This window comes from Acanthopagrus latus, chromosome 23 (genome assembly GCF_904848185.1).
Source record: "Acanthopagrus latus isolate v.2019 chromosome 23, fAcaLat1.1, whole genome shotgun sequence".
NCBI classification, from domain to species: Eukaryota; Metazoa; Chordata; class Actinopteri; order Spariformes; family Sparidae; genus Acanthopagrus; species Acanthopagrus latus.
This window is the reverse complement of record NC_051061.1, coordinates 17,493,521-17,517,109: the sequence shown is the minus strand read 5'-3', so window position 1 is coordinate 17,517,109 and position 23,589 is coordinate 17,493,521. Positions and strand designations below refer to the sequence as shown.

At 44.1% G+C, this 23,589-nt stretch overlaps 1 protein-coding gene across 3 annotated transcripts; it reads right to left on the bottom strand.

Moving 5' to 3' along the window:
• Positions 1-6,974: 6,974 nt before the first annotated feature.
• On the bottom strand, positions 6,975-12,067 carry LOC119013312 (neurogenic differentiation factor 2-like). Of its 3 annotated transcripts, none has more exons than XM_037087721.1 (2): positions 11,679-12,067; positions 6,975-9,344 (listed from the first exon to the last, which is right to left on the bottom strand). In XM_037087721.1, the coding sequence occupies exon 2, from the start codon at positions 9,335-9,337 to the stop codon at positions 8,267-8,269; it is 1,071 nt and encodes a 356-aa protein (XP_036943616.1). In that variant the 5' UTR covers positions 9,338-9,344; positions 11,679-12,067; the 3' UTR covers positions 6,975-8,266. The 3 variants fall into 3 exon arrangements, with proteins under 3 accessions (XP_036943616.1, XP_036943615.1, XP_036943617.1); XM_037087720.1 differs by lacking the exon at positions 11,679-12,067 and adding an exon at positions 10,845-11,636; XM_037087722.1 differs by lacking the exon at positions 11,679-12,067 and adding an exon at positions 10,246-10,655.
• Positions 12,068-23,589: the final 11,522 nt, after the last annotated feature.

Here is a 23,589-nt window from a genome sequence, read left to right as displayed (position 1 = left end):
TTATCATTTCTCCCTCTTTCTCTCCCTTTGTCCTCGCTCTTCTCCCCATTCTTTCTGTCTGCCGGTAAATATTTCATTTGCTCTGCCGTCGTAGCGGGTTGGTACATTAACCAGCGGTGCCAGTCGAGCTCTCTGCTTGTGGCTGGCTGTATAAAAATAAACACACTCTAGTTGTAATGAACAGATGTCACAGAATTTAAACGTGCACCCCCCCACCCCCCCAGCACATCCTCCTCCTCCTCCTCCTCCACCTCCACACACACTTCACCCTCCTCTCCCACCTCTCCTCCTCCTCATCCTCCTCCATTCTTGCTCACGCGTAAAGGCGCACATGCATGCATGCAAACACAACATGCACTGAAACACATGCATTCAGACACACAGGAGCTGCAGGGTCGGGACACGTGTCCACACGGGTGTATGTTGGGCACGCATGGCAGACATGGCGCTGCCTTGCCAGCCTCTTCCTCTCTCTATCCGTCTCTTCTGTCCTCTTCCTCCCTCCCTCTCTCTCTGTCGTCCTGTCTGTTAGTCTGACAGCAGGCTAACACTGTGGTCATTTTACAGACTATTTTCATCAGGTCCTCCCATCCACTTCACAGAACCAGCCTGTCATCCCACAATCCCCAGCGGTACCATCAGAACCCATTTTGGTACTGTGAGGAAGAGTGTGTGTGCATGTGTGTCAGTGAGTGCGAGTCTGTGTATGTGTGTGTGTGTGTGTGTGTGTGTGTGTGTGTGTGTGTGTGTGTGTGTGTGTGTGCGCGAGTGTGTGTGTCCATCCCCCTTGTCACTCCCGCTCTTTTCCCACTGAGCGTGTGCCAGCTCTCTGTGTTTGCTGGCTGACAGGACCGAAGGAGAGACAATTGTTCTCCACGTACCCAGAGACCCTCCCCTGCCAAGTCTGGGATGAAATCCTTTCTATAGCGCTAACTCCTCACAGTCGGGCATCTCACAGCAAAACACACACCATTACTGCTCCGGGTGGGAGGGTGATAGCACGCTAAAAGTCAGTCAGATACACAAAGGTCTGTTTCACACAACACTGCAGAAAAAAAAGCTCTTTTAGCAAGTCAAGATGTCATGTTTTAGAGTTAAAATGTTGTTGTTTCTCACCAAAGCAGATCCTTGTTTTAAAGTTTTAATTAATTTAATGACATTTCTGTTTCTACTTGGATGATCTGCCCTCATTTCACGAAGATCTGCTTCATTTTGAGATGTTTAAGACGAACTCATTTAACCAAATCCATCTTTTTTAAATTTTGTTTTGTTTTCTATTTCTATGTTTATACAAGGAGAAAAAAAGAAAGAAAGAAATCAGCATGCATTTTTTAACCTGTCACCAACAATGAGTGTCAATCAGTTCATCACCAGCAGCTGGTGCATGAGAAGAAAATAGCCGAAAATTAGTAGAAAATTCTTGTAAAAAAAAAAAAAAAAAAAAAAAAACGAGACAAAAACAAATAATTTAATCTGGCTGGTAGATCATCTGCTTTGTTCAAGGTCAAAGCCACAATCATGGACATTTACAGTGTTAATCATCCAAATCAACCCACGCTGATCACATCAGACAGAGAAGGCGCAGGTCTGGTTGAAGGTTGTTCGAGGCCAACACTCAGCACAAGTACCCAGGCCCTGTTCTCTAAGTTTGGAGGAGCTGCGGAGGGAAGTGATGGACAGAGCAGGTCATCCCGGTGATGGCAGCAGAGGCGGGCAGCGGAAGATTAAAGGTGACGGAGTGAAGGCGAGATGGAGGGATGAAGGAGAGGGGGGGGTGAGATGAAAGGAAACGCGGGAGAGGTGCGGAGGTCGTCCGGGGGGTGATCAGTGAGGTGGATGCGATGCCATCTGACAGGTCCAGCTGGGAGACTGCCCGCCCCCCAGCGCTGCAAACTGGTCAATATGGAGGCCAATTACTGCTGCCCATGTGACCAGGGCATCATCCAACCCTATCATAACACACGCGCACGCACACACGCGCGCGCACATGCCATCTGTGCAGACCAGTAACACCCCCCCCAACCCACATCCACCTCCACCTCCACCTCCACCCCCCCAACTCTGTGATCCAGTTGTGTCCCCTTGCACGCTCCTACTTAACCTCCTAAACAGGGGGCAGCAACGCCCCCCGCCGGACCCTCGCGAGGATCCCGGAAAACACGGCCTCGGACAGGTGGAGAAGGCTTCACTCTCTGCGCAAAACACCTCTATCTGGCCACCCGCCAAAAGGCCTGACACCTACCTGGCGCTCACCCGGATCTCCACCTCTGTCTTTTCACCCCCCCTCGTTCTTTTGCCCCGGTTCCTCCCTGCCCCCTTTACCCCCTCAACCTCCCCCTCCTCCTCCTCCTCTTCCTCTTATTTCTCCCTTGGCAGGACCTCCAGCGGTAGCACCACTCTCAGTTTAGCTCCTGCCTCAGTCTTCTGCCCCACTGCCCGTGCCGTGCCGCACCGTGCCCCATTGTGTGATAACAAACAGATGTTGTGGAATTTCCTCTGAACGGACTGCCAGAGACGGGCCCCGCTCCCTCGTCTGGCAGCGGCGGAGAGGCGGGGGGGACACTGGCGCACAGTCTGGCAGAGAGGACGACCGAAGACTTGCGCGATTGTGTTTCCTCTCCGTGCACATGTGGAGCGTTTTAGTCGGTGTCAGAGAAGTTAACAAGTGAAGCCACCGACTGCCGCTTCTCGGGGAGACAAATGATAAAATGCAGGTGTGATCGGTGTGTTTCTAAATCAAACCTGTGTCCGTTTTCTCCCCGTGGTTTGTTCTTTTTAATCACCGACAGATTGCAAAATGGTCACAATCTCCTGATCAGATTATATCTCCCACTCCCCTCTGCATCGAATCCTTAATGTCTTTATCTCCACATATTTATAATCTGATATCTGCATTTTACATAAAAAAGAGAGAGAAAAGATTAGACTCGGTTATTATTTTAGCTAGACGTTAATTGGAATTCACACCATAGTACTTGTGACATTTTGATAATCGCACTATTGACTGTTATGTCGGACAAACACTCTTGATTTTTTTTTTTCCCCTCCACCAAGTTGAGTGAGAAAAAGAGTGGGCATGAACATGATAATTTAAACAGCGAGATTCATTCACTCACTTTTTCATCCTGAGTGCAGCACAGAGTGTCACTGGAAGTTTTTTTTTTTCTTCTTGTTAAGAAGACTGGCAAAGACTGGCTGCAAATGCAAATCAGACGTTTTTATTTTTTCACTTTTGCAGAATTATAAATTATTGCAAAGAAGGTCATAAAAGATTCATTCATAAATAATGGAAATAATTCTGTAAAAGTTTCACTTCACCTGATTATTTTCAACAACCACCTGTGAATTCCTGCATATTTGCTCAAATCTCAGATACAACATATTAAATAATTTTCACATTTACGGAATATGGATTTGACGTGTAATTAAAGTCTTAATTTGATGGCACACTCTTTTAAAATGTGATGACATGTCACAGCCTCTCACACACACAGTCTCTCTGTGTCCATGTAGCTTAGTGTCTAACTAAAAATAAAAGGCTTTCACTGCATCAATGATTTACAGAAGACCAGAGATTGTCAAATGAGTAAATTTGCCCCCTTTTTTACTGACCTGAATGTTTTTCCTTCAGAACTAAAAAGAAACTCTGCCTTAATAACAACATAATTATAATAAAACTTGATCCACATTCTGGCTCTTTCCCTTCAGTGTGTGTCTTTTTCGTTGCAAGGTTACCACATGTAAGAACCGGATGCAACCACCGTCTTCTCGTACAACATAACATGAGAGAGAAATATGCATATTCATAGGCCAACTCTGCACAAAAACAAAACCAAAAAAAGCCTCGCTGTTGTTTGTGTGTTTTTGTGTGTGTTTGTGCGTGCGTGTCTGTGCGTGTGGCGAAGGGTTACTCGGGATGAGCGCTCTCGTTTTTAAACGTCCTGGATAATGAACAGATGCTGCAAAAATTAGGAAAGAAACATCGACTCCTCCCAGCAGTGCCACTTTGGCCCGGTGAACTGGCACACTGGCGCGCACACTGGGTTGTCCTCTCCGGAGCTCCTGGTGCTGCTGCTGGGGAACATTAAGGGACTTGGCACGGCTCTCCTCCACCAGCCTGCCAGCCTCTCTTTCTCTAACACACACACACACACACACACACACACACACACACACACACACACACTCTCTCTCTCTCTCCGGACTGTGGAGGAAGAGGAGGTGTGTGTGTGTGTGTGTGTGTGTGTGTGTGTGTGTGTGGAGGGGAGTATTTTGATAGATGCCCTCTCCCACTGGCTTCACTTTTGGGCTGGCTCTTGCAGAAATACATGCAACTTTTTTTTTTCCTTCTTTGCTGATGAAGCCAAAAAGAAAATCGAGGCCTGAAACTAACACAAAAGTGTAACACAAGCTATTGGGTTGGGTGTTTTTTTTTCCTGCTTCTTTAGTGCTTCAGTGAGCTGCAGAAGTGCGGGTTTGATTCCCAGCCGGGACTCCTGCTAAATGAACGCGCTCACCTGCCAAAACAGAACATGTGGTATGTAATTTAAGGTAGTTGTGTTAAATTGAACCTAAAGGACAAAAAACAAAAAACAAAAAAAAACAAAAAACAAAAAACAAAAAACAAAAAAAAAAAACCGAACGAAACACTGAACACTGCCAGTTGTGCCGAAGTTTAGAAGAAGTTAAGGATGATTAAAATATTTCACGCGCAAATAGTTTACCTGATATTTGTGCGTTAATCCCACAAGTGCTGCGTGAAGACTCACTTCTAAGATATTTTTTCTTTTCTATTTGGATGCAAGATATCTTCGAAAAATACACAACTTCATCTTACACATTATTTTTGAAGGGCGTTGAGTGGCATTACACGATGATCAATAATGTGTGGATCGGTTAAAAATCACCCACTTATGTTCTTATATTGCAGGTTATTGTGTTGTAAATGTTTAACCGAAATTGATTTAAAATGCAAAAGTTTTCTGTCAACTTTTGTCACGGTTTGCTAATTATGACTGTCACATTTCCTTTCACCAGCAAAACTTTAAAACCCGCAGCGATATAGAAATAAAATTCCAGGTGACACGCTGGTGGAAGTGGGCTACAGATGGCTGTGAAAGAGAAAAATAATATTTGTAAATTGTTTGGTCAGTTCATCCAGAAAACCATTTTTTTTAAAATTATAATCCTATTTTTTTTTTTGTTTAATTAATAAAAACGATAAGATTCGTATTGAAGCGACTTTGACTGACGCCCACAGCTGAAGCTTACATCCTTTACATTTAGATACCCTAATACGTTAATTTCAGTTCAGCTGTTGCAGGCTGATATTGATATTAGTATCGATATTGGTCATTATCATCGCCACCCAGAGCCAGCCTGTGTGTGTCCTTACAGCAGAGAGCACCCAGGACATTTTGGGGAACATATGGGTCCCGGGGCAGCGCTCCAAACCCAGCCGGGGTGGCAACGGCTGCCCCTTGCACTATGTGTGTGTGTGTGTGTGTGTGTGTGTGTGTGTGTGTGTGTGTGTGTGTGTGTGTGTGTGGTCACCCGTTGTTTTTTTTTTTGTTTTTTTTTACTTCTTCCAAATAACATTTCATATTTCTATGTTTAAGGAAACATATTAGCGTATTTAACATTCCCTTTAATATGTGAGAGTGTGATGTGTGATGTTTGCAGGTTTAATTGATCCAAACAGCCCGGGATAAATAAATCCATATATTTATAACGCCATATGATGAACCCCTGTTTAAAACGTATGACATAAATATGAGATGTGTGTTTAAAGTTACAGCAGGCGAAACTGTGTAAAAGGGGGGGATCGACTTCATAATTTATATGTGATGTTTAATGCATCATCGAAAGGTGGAATAAAAAGAAGAGAAATATTTAGATATTGTAACTGCTGCCAAAGCTGTGTTGTCTTATCAATGCTGCAAAGTCCAGTATTTTTATTTAAGATAAAGAATTAAAAAGATAAAGAAATCACTCGTTTTTCAACAAGTCGGCCTATTAAATTAGCACTTATCTGCAGGAATCGAAAATGTAAGACTCTGAGCTATCGAAAAAACTGAAGGTCTTTATTATTATTATTTTCATGTCTCTACATGCCTTTTGATTTGCCCTCTCTCTCTCTCAGTCGTCGATACTCTTTCATTTCTCACGCACTGACGAAACCTGGTGTGAATACAACGTGTTCTGTTGGGACAGGATCTAAAAATAACTCCTAAAACGTGTCCTCCAGCTCCTCGTGGATTGTGGATTGCATTATGTTTGGATCATTTTGATTTTTCCAGATTTAAAAGCTCAAACCGCCTGAAATCCCATCTCTCCTGGAGGAGCTCTCCGTGGTGCTGAAACGAATTTCCTCCCCACATCTTGTCCAAATGGTCAAGAGAATCTGAAGCAGACCTCCTTTATCATCCTGGTGACCTTGAACGTTGCGCGGGGAGCATCAGTTTGCATTTGTTTACTCGGGGTGTCCACACTATGACCAGCCTGTATTCTCCAGTCACTGGATCGAAATGTACACCATATTCTGTTTTAATCCCGCAATTTATATCATTTTCATACATCTTTAAAGACTGTTTTATAAATTTGGAGTCTCTGCCAAGCAAATTTGACGCATTGGCACCAGTTTACTTCATCGGGAGGAACACTGCCCTCTCCCTCCTGTCCCAGTTTGTAGAAAGGCCCCGAGGCTCTGTGAGGAACTCCTGCAGGTTGTGGCACAAGGCATGATCATCCCTCACACTGTCCAATAAAAAAAGCCTGGTGCCTGTTAATGCTTCCCTAAAAGCCCGAAGCTTCATATTTTAATTATTCCCAATATCCTTCAAACACAAATGCTATTCAGATCTGATAAATAAACGAATTCCACCGAGTGTTACTACGTACAACATGTACAACATCTACTGCATGTTGTAGTTCAAGGACGATAGATTAGTATGAAACAAAATCGAGTTGCACAATCTCATTTATTCATTTTATTTTACCACACAGTTGGTTGAATACAAAGTTGAAAGACTTGAATTTTATGAAAAAATGCTCAGCAACACATGGGATCCCTTCATTTCCACAGACTATTAACATTAATTACAAAAACAACACAATAAATACGTGCAGCAGTAATAATAATAATAATAATAATAATAATAATAATAATAATAATAATAATAATAATAATAATAATAAACATAGCTTTGCAAATCAAAACGTTAAATGTTAAAACCAAAATTTAATTTGAAAACAAAATACAGTGCAAAGGCTCAGTCAGAAGAATAAAAGGCAATATGAACAATTAAATAAATAAATAAATAAATAAATAAATAAATAAGAGTAAAAAACAATGTGAAAAATGTCTGATTTCATTCTATTTTGATATATATATATTTTTTATTGGAAGTTAAACCATTCTGGGCAGCTCAGCCACTATCAGATTAGTTGGGTGTTAACTCCAAAGTGTGTGTGTATGTATGTGTGTATGTGTGTGTGTGCGTGTGTGCGTGCACGTGAGGCTGCGCGCACCCGTGCGTGCAGCAGCAACAGTGCTGATGAAACAGACAGTGTCTTTCCAGGCCTCGTCGCCTCCCTCTGTGGTCTCGTTAGGTTTTGCATAGATGCGAAACGATTGATTTGCTGGAGAACAGATTTTTCCTTCTAAAACGACCCAACGTGCACATTTTCATCGGTTCCTTCACGATTTCGTCATTTCCACAATACACAACCTCCCCGCCAAGAAAATCTCGCGCGTCAAGTGTGATTTGCATCAGCTTGTTCATTGATTTGTTTTCCAATTTCATATTAGAAAAAAAAATCACCGACCAACGTCGAGGCGTGGCTGTAGCCAGTGATGTAGTGGTAAATATATAAGTGGGTAAACAGTCATCAGGATGCGAACAACCACCGATACAAACACGAATCACACTTTGAAAAACGTTAATATATTTTGAAGTTCCCTCATCATCACACATCATGATATGAATTGTTTCATCGGATTTCCATTTATTTCAGCTTTAACAGCCTCATTGCTCGACATAAGATTGTGGCTTAGGTGGCTTACCCTCCACTACATCCCTGACTATAGCAAAACCAAAAGAAGAAGACGGACTAAATTAAAGGAAACACTAATGACAATGAGTGAAACATCTCTCCAGAAAGCCTAAGTCCTGGCAGGCAAGCTCGTCAAAAAGTGTGCCGTGGATAGATTGTTGATTGCAAGGGGGGGGGGGGGGGGGGGGCGGTACACGATCGGTTTCTCAGTTTAATTGTGAAAAAACGCGTTCAGTTCATCGTACACGGGGGCCCGTTCGTGGTGTAAGTGCATGTCGTGGTAAGGCAGGACGTTTTCAGAGTGAATGCCGCTCCGGGACCCCGAGGAGCCAAACACCAGGTTGTGGGCCCCGGTGGATCTTGAGCCAGGCAGGCCGGAGTAATGCATAGAGTAGTGGTACCCCTTCTCGTTTTCGGGGGACGCGGAGTCTTGGTGCTTCAGGGAAAAGTTGCCGTTGATGCAAATGGGCGGGCTGAGGGGCCCCTCGTACTCGGGGCTGTTGTACTCAGGGGACCCGCTTCCGCCGTACAGAGAATCGTAAGTCGAGCAGTAGCCGTGCGTCCTCAACGGATGCGAGTTCGAACCCGGCTGGCAGTGAGGGCTGGAGAGACGCGCACACTGGTAGGGGTAGGAATGCATGGAGAAGGAGCCGGACCCGTACCTCCCCCCGTCCGGACACTGCTGCTCGGTGAGGAAGTTACGGGAGTTAAGCTGCAGGCAACCCGCCACCAGGTTGGTCGTAGGCTGGGACAGTCCTTTGCACAGCGTCTGGACGTAGGACACGAGGTCGGGCCTTTTTCCAGAGCGTAATATCTCCGACAGGGCCCAGATATAGTTTTTGGCCAACCGCAGCGTCTCGATTTTGGACAGTTTTTGCGTTTTGGAGTAGCAGGGCACCACTTTACGCAGATTGTCGAGAGCAGAGTTCAGGTCGTGCATGCGGGTCCGTTCCCGTGCGTTGGCCTTTGTCCGCCGCAACTTGGAGCGCTCGATCCGGGCCGGGGTCATTTTGCGCTTCTTGGGGCCCCTTTTCTTGGGCCTGTCTCCTCCTGTATCCTCTCCGTCTTCCTCTTCATCCAACCCGTCGTCCTCGTCGTCTTCCCCAGCATGCTCGGATTGCGTCCGGCTGTCATCTCTCAGTTCAGATCCATCCATGTCGTCCTGAGTGTCCTGGTCGTCGTCTTTGATCTTGGTGGAGTCGCCATCGCTGTCCTCCGCCCAGCCAGAGTATTTCTGCACCTCGGGGAGCAGTGAGGGGTCACTGAAAAGCCTCGTCAACATTGTGGCTCTGGAAAGGAAAGAAGGAAATCGAAAATGAGGTCTGACGAGCACAAACACGCACAGCATCGATGTGGATGTGCAACAAGGAAATAATGATTTCCAGCAGAAAAACGCACTATTACGCACGAATAGTTAAGGTGAATTATTTCTAAGGTTTAAGGCTACTAAAACTGATTACCTAAACTGTAAGTATTTTGTTAAAATCACACCCGAGTTCTTATTTTACCTAAAGGGCAAATCGTGTAAATTTGTGGTGAAATAAAAAACGAGAGAAATCCGCTCTCGAAGCTTTTTGCGCTGGGTTACAGCCAGGCGGATCCCCATTTAATTCCCTGCTGTCATCCGTGTGCCCTGTCGCGTCCTCTCGCAGCGGGTCCCAGCGGCAGGGGCCACATTACAGGTCCCTTGGGGGCCCCCACTTTCACTCCTCCTGACGCCCATATACACACTCCTGGCTGCATTCCAGCACTATTCATCCGCACCATACACCTCTCCTCAGAGGGGGCGAAAGGGATTTTTATTTAATTGATCGGCTGTAGCTCCGTTTAAAGTCACGCTGATTATCAAATTAAGGCTTACAGACGTGTTCTGACTGGAGCTGTAAAAAAAGGCTCTTTAAATAGCATGGCCTGTGAGCAACACAAGAAGAAAAGACTAGATAAGGAAAAAATAAAACCTCAAAAATGAGACAAAAAAACCAAACATTTACTGATGTTATTTAAACTGAAAATAAATAATAATAGTAATAACAATAAAAACGTGCTAAAAAATGTCTGTGAGATGTTCTAAAAATGCCTGAAATTTAATCTATCAAGAACAGCAAACGAACAAATTAACTGTAAACAATTAGATAGAAAGAAAACACTGATATTAATAAACCTGAAATAGAAGTAAATTGAAGAGCCTACCACTTGATTAGTAAATGCTGTCCCATCCCAGACAAAAAGAGGCTTCAGAGAGACGTGGTGATGTTTGGCAGCTTTAATAACTTCCTCCCTAACCCTCACATGCGTCTCTTCCCATCTATTATTATAGTGCGGCAGCAGATCGACTGCTAAGGTAGGCTGTGATGGTTGGTTAATTATCTCGGGGGGTGTGCCAGGGGCAAAATCTAGTTTTTAAATCTCAGGCTCAGGAGGTTTGCTCAATTAGAGGAGAAAAAACACAACAACGTTTAATTAACAGACCATGCAGCTTACACGAAATAGATTTCACACATAATTCAGTATGCACGAGTGCGTGATTTCAAAGCACTTTTTCCCCCTTCACAGATGGAAATCGCTTGTATCCTTTTAGCCCTCGTTAAATATAAAAAAAAAAAAAAACTCGCCAAACACATTTATCCAATCTAGCAAAAAAAGTCCCCCCCACCTCCCCCTACTGTAACAACAACGACGCCTGTGCCTGAGACAACGTTGTGTCGAGATAGATTGTTGAAGATAAAACTAGACAAACAGAGATAAATCACGCTGCACGCTGCCTGTCACAGTCAATGGCGCTGTCCCACCCTTTCATTTGCTCCGAGATTGAACGTGGAAAATCATCGACAAATGCATCAATAAATCTCCCATTAAGCTCGAGGAGCGTCCTCTTCTCATGGGCCCCGATATCGAAATCTTCCAGAGAAAAAGTCTCACACCGCGTTGCCTTTTGTTTCTCTGGTTCAGGGTCCAGACGCAGGAATCTCTAAATCAAATCAGCGTCCGATATGATCTATTTACAGCGCCGCTGTGAGGAGGAAGAGGAGGGGGGGCTGCTCCGATGGATCCTCGGGACTGCTTCTTGTAAATGATCCTGGGAGGAGCGGGGACGCTTGCCTTTTTGACTCGAGCGGGGCGTTTGGATTTAGCTGTTATAATCCAGGTAGATTTGGATGTCAGAAGTTGAAGGGCACGCAGAGGGAGCGCGGGGGAGTGACGAGGTATTTGTGCGAGCGCGCCCAGACGGAAACCTACTAAAACGAGCCCTGCGTGTCCATTTGTGACATCTTTTCGTTGTTGTTGTTATTAGGATGGATTTCAAAGCCTCGAAGACACCAACGAAAAAGCTACACATCAGACTTCCATATGGATCCATGCCAGGAGATAATAAACGTATTACTCTGTAAAACACTCTGTAAAATCGCTGGCACTTAAACTGGCACTTGTCGCCACACGAGAACTGTATAAAACACCTTGCACTAAAAAAACAAAAACAAAACACATCTATTCATCTTTTTATCTGATTAATTTCTCCTCCATTTTGGATAAGGCACTTCAGCATCCAGGATGTGCGCGCGCGTGTGTGTGTGTGTGTGTGTTTTTCTCCTCTCGCTAGTGTTGTTGTTTATGTTCCAACTTACCTCGAGCTCCTTGCAGGGGATGGGAGGCAACAAAAAAGAAAAAAAAAAAAGAGAGAGAAACACGCGCTTGAGTTTCAGACCATCTTCAGGGACCGCACGAGTGAGCGAACCAACGCTCCCTGTCAGCGTGTCGGCGCAGGCAGCTCTCTTTCTCACTGCTGGGTTGTTGAGGGGTGCCTCTTCTCTCCAAATGCGCGCTCTCCGAATAACCGGAGCCTGTGAACGGACGTGCGTCTTGGCGTGTCTGTGTATACGCGAGTGAGTAAGCGAGCATGTATGCATGTGTGTGCGTATATGCTTATGTGTGTGTGTGTGTGTGTGTGTGTGTGTGTGTGTGTGTGTGTGTGTGTGTGTGTGTGTGTGTAAGAGAGAGAGAGAGAGAGAGAGAGAGAGTGAGTGAGTGAGTGAGTGAGTGAGTGAGCGCGCGTGTGGCAACCGTGAGCTACCGGGGACGGGGTTACATACCAGCTAAGGCTGTGATGCCAGCGCCCATATGGCTGGCACGTCACCGGCAAGAGCCATCACATGAGAGCCCGGTGATTGACATGCGCCCGCATTCGGAGAGATTTGCCCGCGGGGGGAGAGAGACAGAGAGAGAGAGCGAGAGAGAAGGAGAGAGAGAGAGAGAGAAGGAGGAGGAGGTAGGAGGAGGTGGTGGTGGTGGTGGAGGAGGAGGAGGAGGAGGGCCCCGCCATCTGTCACCGCGCTAGAGCTCACACAGCCAGGAAAAAAAAGGAGGAAAAACAGAAGAGAGAGGGAGAAAATAAAATGGTGGAACAACAAAACTCATCATTGTTGACCTGTGCTGCTGCTTCAAGGGATGTAGGATATCTTTTTTTAATCAGACCTGTGAATTTTTGTCGTTCACCTGCCAAACTCGCACGTCAGTGATTAATGCAATTTAGAGGAGAGCTGCGCAGACATCCCAGCAGTCACCACGAGGAAGATTTGGTGGACATTCTAGGCGGTAAATACACAGTAAAGCATATTGAGGTCAACATATATGTTGAGTGTTACTCCTTGAGGACTCCTTGAGTCCCTGTAATGTGGACTGCAGTGTTATATGCCTACATGGACAAGACAGTGAAGGCAGAGAAGTTCTTTAAAATCATATCATCACAAGCAATTAATCAATTACCCTCTCTTAAAGCCTCTGTTCTCATGTTCAAGTCATCAATTTAAGGAGAAAGCACAGTGATACTGTGGGGATCCTTCTATAACATTACACCAATTAACTCTTCAGCAAATAAAAAGTGGGCACACAGGGTTTAGTTGTCAGGTTTATCCTCCATCACATCTCTGGTTCATAAGCAGGGTTGATGTAGGGGGATGGGGATGCCTTATAAGTGCATTAAGGCGGTGGAACAGAAGGCATATTGTTTATTTATTTACCTAATTGGATCAAATTATGCTTCCATGTATGCAGAGGAACAACAACCAAAACCAATTGTGATTTTTTTCTGACTCTTGTGGGCACAAACTGGGTGCAGATGACCCACTTGCCAAAGCTGCAAATGAGTCAGATTAAAAGGTATATTATTACAATGTGTGTGTGTGTGTGTGTGTGTGTGTGTGTGTGGACTGGTGCTCATGTGGTTAGGTGAGAAGATCGAATGCTTACTGGTTGCTGTGTCCGAATGTGTGAGGTTTGCCAGAGCTGCTGCTGGTGTTTCCAGCATTCAGTGCTGAGCGAGGGGAGCCTGCAGGGGCGAGCATCAGAGAGACAGAGGGAAAGAGACAATAAGCGGAAGGGTAAGGCAGAGAGAGAGAGTGAGTGAGACCCAGGTGTGCAGGCTCACAAGGGATGTATGAAAAATGAGGAGGAAGGGGGGTGTAGCTGTAGATGACAGGGAATTGGTGCTGGTAGGGGCTGGCAGCAGTGCCCAATATTTAGGAGGAGGCATGCTGGCACATCAGCATCATAGATGCAAGAATTCCCCGTCACCAGCATCCTGGTTCCTTCACTGTGTTTGCTTTGCGGCATTGTGTCCATCCCAGATCTGAGATCTCTCTATTTACAGACATTAGTGGAGTTAATGTGGGAGAAATTAGCTCTATGACCACCAAGTCCAACTTGGCACAAAGACACCCACCGGACTGAGGGAACAGGGACCTGGAGGATGAGAAATAGCTGATAGAAGCTCATCATGTCCTTGGGCCTGGATCACCCCTACATCTCCTCCGCAGACACAACTGAGGGAGTGTTTTGGGGGTTGCGGGGTCATCCCTGGGGTCACCAGTAGTGTGGCAGCTGTGGCTAGGGAGCCGTGATGCCGCACATTCACTAATGTGCCTCATCCCTTCTGGGATGAGGGGATGGTAACCTGGCACTACCCCAAACCTTGGTGGGGTGATTGTGACGGTGTGTGTGTGTGTGTGTGTGTGTGTGTGTGTGTGTGTGTGTTTGCGAGTATGGAGGGGGAATAGAGGGGCATCGTTGCTGCTCGCCAAATTGGTGCCCTATCCTACCTCAGCTGATGCTTCTCAACAAGTCCCAAACAACCTTCAGGTCACCTTGCCAAAATAAATGCTAAATGTCAACAGTGTGGCTTTAGCCAACACAGGCCAGAGGCGACTCCAATCAGGGAGGATTTGATCCGATATTGAAACGCCGGAGGAGAGCTTGTTTGGAATCCTGATATTTTAGAATGACTTTACATCCTGTTTGTACACAGATTAGTTTTAAGTAAGGGCCACCTGCTGTGCTTTTTCACTGAGTAAATGCATGTAATCAAAATGCAAAACTGAAGTCCCTTTCCCTTTAAGATATCAAATTCTCCATCACTGTTTTTCCCTTCCATGGTCAAATGACACCCAATAGCCTCTCAAAGTCATCAAGCCACACCTCCACACCTTTGTCATCCTGCCCCTCCTCTTCTCACTGTCAGACATGTGAGATGATGACCTGCACTTCACTTGTCTTTCTGGAAGAAGTGCAAACTTCTGCTGGCGCAAATTTGAAATACAGCTCACAAACACACAGCTCTCTCTCGCTCTCTCTCTCTGCATCACACACACACACACACACACACACACACACACACACACACACACACACACACACACACAGACCCCCTCCCACCCCCACCAGACTCCCGGACCCCATCTGCACTCTCCTCTCTCCAGCCCCCTAATTGCATATGCACAAATGCAAATGCCTATTAATTAATTACTTGACTAATTAGTGCAGTGGTATTTTAGAGCGATAAATCAAGTGGAGATGGGGCCGAGGACGGAGGGGCAGGAGGAGGGCTGCACAGAGCATCGACAATGAACCCACACCAGAGGGAGTGCTCCTATTGTACAAGTCCTGTGTGTGAGTGCGTGCTGTGAGGAGGAGGAGGAGGTGGTGGACGAGGAGGAGGTGGTGGTGCACAGTGCAGCCTCTGAAGTGAAATCTAAAAATGCTGAAGAGCCCGAAGAGGTGACTGAGCGAGGTGAGTGCTCTTTGTCTGAGGAAGGTAGAGAGAAGGGGGGGGGGGGAGAAATTTAGGTTGCATGTGTGATATGACCTCTGCTCTACCAACTGTGTCTTTTCCTGGCAGGTGGCCAAGCTTGGATGCACCTATTTTCACAAAGGAGAAACCATCAGCCACGCACCACGGCTGCTCCTGCTGATGCATATTTATACTGATATTGTAAACCATGTACAATAATTCAATGAGCATAACAGTTGGCATCGCTTGCGCAGTGATACTGATGTGATAATTGTGGCATCTGTGATTGGGAGGTGAATAATCCTGGCAGCCGTGGTAAATTGTGTATCTGTCTATGTGTGTGTGTGGGTGCGTGTGTGCCTGTAGGTGTGCCAGGCCCCCACCATAGGTACCCATGGAGATCTCCGGACTGAAATATTCATTCTTGTTTGCTCGCCCAGACAGTGTGGTCCTAATTGCAGCATCAGAAAGCTCCACCTCTCCCGTCGTCTGGCTTGGCTGCAGTGGAGACAAACCTCATCTGGGAGCCTGTGTAAGTATGTGTGTGTGTGTGTGTGTGTGTGTGTGTGTGTGTGCGTGTTTGTGTCCTTGTACATCCATCCTCCTTTTCTAGGGAGTGGAAGTGGGGCTGGTGGATTTGTGCTTGGCTCGCTCTTCCCTCATATTCTCAGTCATTCACAAACACGATGCACAAAAAGCACATTTTCAAGGAGCGGTTCCATGTGTCAAATTCATTCATTTAATTCGCCTGCATGTCACATTTTCCACGTATTTTCAGCTTCCCTTCATGCCTCATTCCCTCTGCTTGCGTTGGAGTTGGGGTGACTATTGATCTCTCTGTCAACATGTCTGTCTGTCTGTCTGTCAGTCGGTCGGTCGGTCCACAGGGTGCGTGTGTGTGAAGCTCTGGAGTTTTTCATCAGTTCCTGTGCCAACCCAACCCGTGCCTGGCCAAGCTGAACCATCTTGTGGGATTTTTGGCTTTTAATTATAGTAAGAGAGGATTAATTATGGCAGTGGAAACAAGGGGCCATGCATTATTGATGCTATGAGTGAAGGGCTGGAGGGGGTAGAGGGTGCTAATTAAATCACTGCCCTACTGCCACGTCCTCCTCTGTCTCTGCCTCCACCATGTCTTACACCTGCTACATCTCTGACACCCCACTCCACTTTCCTCCTCACACCCTCCCACACATATACACTCCCATATATTGTCAACCTCGCACACTCACACAATTCCGTTGTCATTTTTCACACCTATCACACTGAAATCTACAAATCAAAGTTTAAAAAAGTCTCCCACTTAACACACCATCCTTAGTTTCACGTCTTTGAGTGTCGCCTTATTGAATCTCAGTCATGTGTCAGACGACTTTTCACTGTCAGTGTCTCTGCGTCCTGCCACATCCTGTTGCCAGTGACTGGTATTTATTGGATGTCCCTCAGCGGTGACACGTTTTAAATTCGCTTTCATCCTAATTGAGCACCTCAGTTTCAATTTTAACCCCCTTTTGGAAAGCTACACACACACACACACACACACACACACACACACACACACACACACACACACACACACACACACACACACACACACACACACACACACACACAGTCAACAGGGGATGAGCCTTATAAAAAGCCAAATGTAACAGAAGGCTGCCATCTAGTGGATTGTATTTATAATTATCAATTTATTTATGTTCATACAACCATTCACCAGATTTAAATTTTGTGTATGGCATGTTATACACTTTCATTTCATTTTTAAGGACCCCACATTAATCCAGATTTCTGTATTTGCAAGTGTCAGTCAACTGGTTATTTTCCAACTGTAGTCCTTAGGCGAGATGTTTTGGAGCCTTTGAAAAGATCAAATTTACACAGCAAAGATGACGAGATGGCATAAACAGCAAAACAACAGAGCAATAATGCTGCAACAGAAAGCTCCATTTTCATTACATTTTGCCATGCAAGTAATATGAAGGAACAGCACAAAGCTAAACAATACAACCATTTGATTCATGCAGAGCAGCAATAAACAGGAAACATCAATAAAATGTAACAATTATTATGTTCAAATTTGCAGTTATGGGTTAGTACAGTATCATGCACATAACACACAAGATATGCTGCACAGAATTTTAAAACAAAACCAAGAAACAAACAGATTGCCCAGATACCAGAAAACTAGAAGATTTGTCCTACTTCTGTCATATATGCAGTGGTTGTTCCCAAGTAAACACCCTTTAATTTGTAAAATTGGTGGAGCTACTCTTTAAACTGAAAAAAACATTTAAAAAAGTATATATCAAGTAAATTCATTGTGAAAACTAATGCATACAGTCTTTATTTCACCATTTCTCTGTTACTGTAAGACCAGAGAGTTATACAAGAGTTTTTTCAGTCAGACCTCTGTCACCTAAAACACCACCAAACAGACCATAACATTTCTTCTTGTGACAATTTGTTACGGTCCCAACATCTGTGATATGTGATATTCAAAAGTGTACCAGCAGCTGTTGAGTTGTTGAGCTGTTGAGAGAGCGAAACCTTCAAATGGAAAATCAAACCTTGTTTTTACTGAATTTCTTCATTGTAAAAGAATTATGAACTGTTCATTTTGAAAGGGACCCCAATCAGTTCCTCTCGTTGCATTTGCACGAGTGAACTTTCTGTTCAAACTTTAACACTGATGCTGAACTAGTACACAATTCTTATTTGCTGCCTTTTTGTTTTAGGAAGTTTTATTTCCAAGACTCTCAAATCCTCTCCCTCTTGGTTTCTGGTCTTATATCTCTTCTCTCTTTATTCCTGTGATTCGTACTCTGAATTCTCAGGGATTATCTCATCATGTGCTGTGTTGTCCCAACACATTCCAGATGGATATTGGTTCCCTGGCGTCTGACGTTGCAATGATAACAAGCTGAGGAGGTAATCCCCTTTCCATCCCTCTGTTTTTCTGTCAAATTTTCATCGTACAGTGCTCACTGCACCGTTTTTGGGATATTTTTATCCACATAAGAAGAAACAAGATAAACTGGCTTCAAGTTAAACATCCACCCTGCTGGAAAAGTATGTAAAACTTTATAGCACCTGGTTACAAAGTTCATTGTCATCCAAACAATAAAAAAGTTCATACAAGAAACACTGAAACAGAAAAATGTGTACATCTGAATTACGTAAGAAGTCATACAAATCAAAACAACTTGAAGATCATTAAAATGGGTTTGAGAAAGAAAAAACACCCATTTTAAGGATATCACAAAATTCCTGAAGATGTCTTTTTATAGTCTGCGGTCTGACCTCTATTGGTACACAGAGCAAAATCAATAACATTTCTGATCATCTGTGTCTTTTCTAAATCGCGATTACACCAACAGGACAGTAGATGGTGCACACGTGTCCTTCATGACCAACACATCGATAGCTGCTGGCCCAGTGCTGCTCTCCCAGGTGTATGTGACTATAACCGTTCATGTGAGCAGGACCTGTTTATTGTGTGGTGGTATGTTATATAACCGGATGGAGGGGGATGAGCGAAGAGTTAAGTGGGGTGTTGACCGACATCAGTGCCTCTCCGTGCCCCTCGACAGAATTACCAGGACACCTGTGATGACGGTACAAAGCCTCTCTGTGATCCTGATTAATGGAATATCTCGCCTTTTACAGTGATGTTTGTCCCTGAAATCCCCTGTGAAGGTATCAGCTTATTACTGCCAGAGCACCTGGCAGGTAGAGCGAATTAGGTAGAATGAAAGCGAGGTGTTGAGTGTAGACTTTTATTGACAATATTTGTTGGATTTTTGTTTTTTTCCCTTTGTTTTTATTTATAGTACTGTGGCCTGTTTCTTTTGTTGTTGCAGCTTGAAATCATTCTGAATACGTACCCAGAGTGCATTTGGTCTTTATAGCAGGTCGGATATCCTCTGCAGGGGGCCTGAGGGGCCGGTGAATTACCTTCATAACAGGGAGGTTTTTGTCAGCTCTTGCTCCACTGAATGTCACATGGTAAAAAATGCACCATTTGGGAGATAGATTGATTTACACAGTTTTTCCTAATCTGTCTTTGGAGCTGGCTTGGAGCATCTCCTGTGTGTGTGTGTGTGTGTGTGTGTGTGTGTGTGTGTGTGTGTGTGTGTGTGTGCAGTGTACATGTCACACATTTTGTACAACATGTCCCTGCTTTCTGCTGGAGTTATTATCACGTTTGGTGTTTCCAGGCTGCGAGTGCGATCCATCTTCATGAGGTTTTTCTCTGGTTCTGCCAGCACGGTGTTTTTAATGACAACCTGAAGCCTTAAAAAAAAAAAAAAAAAATAGAGACCTCCACTTGTGGTGGGATCACATCAGCTGCAACACCAGATCGGTTTGTATGGCACAATGAAACACGACAGAGGCGAGTTTGGTGAAACAGGTGAGATGAAGCAGATTTACCCAATATGCCTAACCATCCTCACATGGTTCACCATTTCAACAACTCAATTTTCTTGCGTCGTGTGTTCCCCAGCAACATACACACCAATTTGGTGTCTCAGCTGGTGTGATCGCATTGCAAGATGGTTTCTAGTTTTCTAGAGTGGACACAAATGATTGAAACTTGGAAGTGGTGCTGGGGTTAATTATTATTAAATGTAGACAGTTGATGTTCCTTTCTCCTGTGTCTTAGCCCCCTAGAGGCATGGAGGGCCTATGTGCTAATGTGTTCTAGCTTGTGGCCTTCATCCAAGATGAGGTCATCCATGACAACCTCTTATGCCTGAAACTTGGATACAGTGATTCATGACTTAAAACAAATGAAGGTCAGGGGTATAAAGTCAGAGGCCAGTGGTCCTTTACACCCCTGCTTCCAGTGACCTTGACCAGACAACATCCCTTTTTAGAGTTGTCTTGTGAGTCTTGTGACTGCATCTTGAACGGTTGTGTCATCATTGTGATGACAATGGGTGTCTCAGGGACAACATTTTACCATGATGGCAAAAAGATGCACACACACCAACTCACACACTCACAAGTTGGAAACAATACCAGCCATGCTGTCGCGACTGGTAATAAACATAGTAAAAAGAAATAAAAATAGAGGGAGGCACAAGCAAACCTACAAATAGATGTCTGTAAATACACACAGCAGCATCACGAGTAGAGCAGGTGACATATCAGACTTAATTAGAAGTACAAACAAATAGAGACACCCTCAGGGGTATTCAACCCAACAAACATTGTGGGAAGGTAAGCAGTTACACAAATAACAGATCAAACTGGTCCCAAGTTAATTAAAATGGTGCAGGAAACACTGAGGTACAGACAGAAATGTTCTTTTCTACACCGTTTATGCGCAAATGAGTTCAATATCAATGTCGTTTCTAATTAGAGCAATTTGTTACTTGTCAGTGTGTCAGAAATGTTGGGTACTATGTTACTATGACAGGCGGCCGAGGATTTTACACTGCCTGGCTGCTCTTGACACGTCTGTGTTTGAACGTTTGAAAGCTTACCTGACAATTTGTCTCAGCACAGGAGGCTGTTCATGTTTACGGTGCAACACTGTATACATTTTCAGTGTTTTTTGCTTTGTCTAAGCATTTACCCTCCCAGCTTCAAATTCTGATTAAAACTAACCTATACCCAATCCATTTAATCTAACCCCACTGGTTTTGTGGAACTGTAGATGACGAGCTGACCGGGCAAAACGACTCCCAGGAGTAAATATTGTGGGCTTTCACTAAGAACAAAATGTGCTGTCTGAATTTAAAAAAATCTTCTGGTGCCCTAAATCTGATTTTCTGGAGCTCTAATCTAGCCAGCATGTATCATTCAGCACCACGCTCTGCTTCAGTTAACCTTTTGTAAGATACAGAATGGTTACTTGCTGTGTGACTGTAATTATTCAACATGTGGAATTATCCTACTTTATTGTATGTGCGTCAGGCTTGGTTTCATTTAACATTTTTTTGTGGTTTATGTACCAAGCGGCACCGTCTTCCCTTCCCAGCTGTAATAATGTGACTCATTTGATTTTAATTCTATTTTTTCAGTCATGCTCTTTCTTGATTTACATTTCTTTCTAAACAAACATCATTGTGTTTATCTGCAGATACTTTCCTCACTAATTCTGGGAACCAAGGCTGAAAGATGCATTTCCTTTTTTGCCAGGGAATTGTGATTATTTTTGGAGATTAAATGCCTCATCTTTTATTGGAGTCTGAGATCACAGCTGATCATCTTATTTGTGTTTACTGTGCCAGCCTTGTACTTGCTTGTTTTGTCTGTGTTTGACTATTTTTATGCTCTTTCCAGTTTTATCTTGGCATGTCCTCCCAGGTTTTCTCATTGTGGTTGTGCAGCAAACTCTTTGGAAACAGTGCAGCATAAAAAAAGTTGACTAGAATAGAGTAGAAGTTAATCATCCAAACGTGGACATTTTCCCAAAACCAGCATCACACATAAGCAATGTACTGGTCAGAACATGCCAGTAAAATTGTTAGAATAAATTTGGAAAAGGAAGTCCGCAGATGGCGAAAAGGATCGAGAGAAACTTAAAACCAGCTGAAGATCATGTTTATAGGTGTTGTTACAGGTAAAAAGAAGATCACACCTCTGCAAATAATTCCACTTTCAGGTTCTCTGTGAATATAAATTATATTTATATAATAAGTTACATTTCTGCATCATAATGCACAAATATGACTGGACCATTGTTATGTATTCTGTTGAGTTATGCACTTACACTCCCTGGGGGTTACTGGGTGGACACGAAAAAATATGCTGTTCCTCAACAATATATCAGTGTAAACACCACTGTGTAACTTCAATAATAATATGCAATGAAAGCAGTTGTACTGATTATAGGAACATAAAAGTGCGTTTTCAGGTTTCATAACAGTCTGTCATTGGCTCACCTCCAGTGCATTGTTCAAACAAAGGATATGTTTGGCATTTACTTATTACTACAACTCAGTACAGTGAAACACGTTTGTTTTAGTTTACGCTGAATGTGTATCAATTAGAGAAGCGAGCAGTGTGATGTAGTTTTCCCTAGCTGATAGGGAGAGTGTTCAGTAGCAGAGATACAGCACTGCTTTTGGTGTTCCCTCTCAAGAACTGGTCCCCTAAAAATTTTGTCTCATATTTTCCCCCCGACCTTACATTATCCTTCACTATCCAAACATGTTGAAACCCAGAGAAATGTTTAATTTTCTTCGAGGTAAGGGTGCATTTCATTTGGTCACCTGTTGCTATGACTTCTAGGGGAGAGTCAGAGAGTGGGAGGGGATGTTGACAAACAAGACTGAACATAATGTGAAATAAACTTGAAAACATCATCTTGTCCGTGAATATTTCAGCCTGGGTCATGAAGAGAGAGTTCCATCAGCACTGGGGGTTGATTAATAATGAAGACGGCAGCTCCCATGATCCCAAGCTACTTATGTCTTTTGTTTTGATTGAGGAGCCCCTAGTGGCAGAAATTACATACTGTACTTTAATGACTGCAGGGCTGAGCTGAGACCAGCTGATCAGCTCTGGCCTGTGAGGTTAATATCATAGCCCTTTATGCGTAGTGCCAAACTGCCAAAGCAAACAACTATTCAGTAAATTAGGAAACTTTTTGCTGTTTGTTTAGATGGAGAACCCAGACACTGGGGTGCACCTGTGCTTATTACATCTTGCTCACACACAGTGCCATTAGGACTCTATGAGGCCCCTTTGATTCATAAAAAGGCTGCAACTGACTGCCTGATTGGCCAAGCATTAAATAAAAAAATATATTTCTCAGTTAATTTGTTTATTATCTGACAACTACTCAATCACGGGTTTCATTAAATAGTGGGATTCTGCGGCTTGTAGTGAGCTCTCAAACCCAGCCTATTACACATTCCTCACGCAATATTGCACAATCCCTGCAAGTTATGCAAACACTGGAACAAAATCAGATGGCAGCGGGTGACTGAAAAAGGTCAAAGTTCTTCAGCATCTACTTACAGAGTCTGCATTTTGTCTAGCTTGTCAAAAAAAACCTAAACTGGAATGTTTTCAGGTTTCATGTATATAAATAGATGCAATAATAAGTTGCCACCTGCAGGCATGTGGAGGTGGTATTTACTTCACACAGGGGTGACTTTACAGAGGAGTCAAAAAACCTAGACATAGCCTTTAAAAAGTGATCCCCCACTCCCCTTGTTCACCCCCGCATGAAAACTGGGAATAAATATCACACTGGCAAGTTCAGCTTTCTCTGACCGGAGGGATAAACACTCCTTGACTGTGTAATGATTTTCTGGACTCTTTAGACAGTTATGCTCCCAGAGCACCATATATACCTTGACCCTCTTCTCTGTTCTGCCCACCAAGCCCCTCCAGCCACCTCACTCACCCTCCTCCTCCTCCTCCTCCTTCTCCTCCTCCTCAGCCCATGCCAAAGCTCAACTCTGCCCAGAGGCCAAATCCACCTCTCTTCACTGTCCAAATCCCTCTGC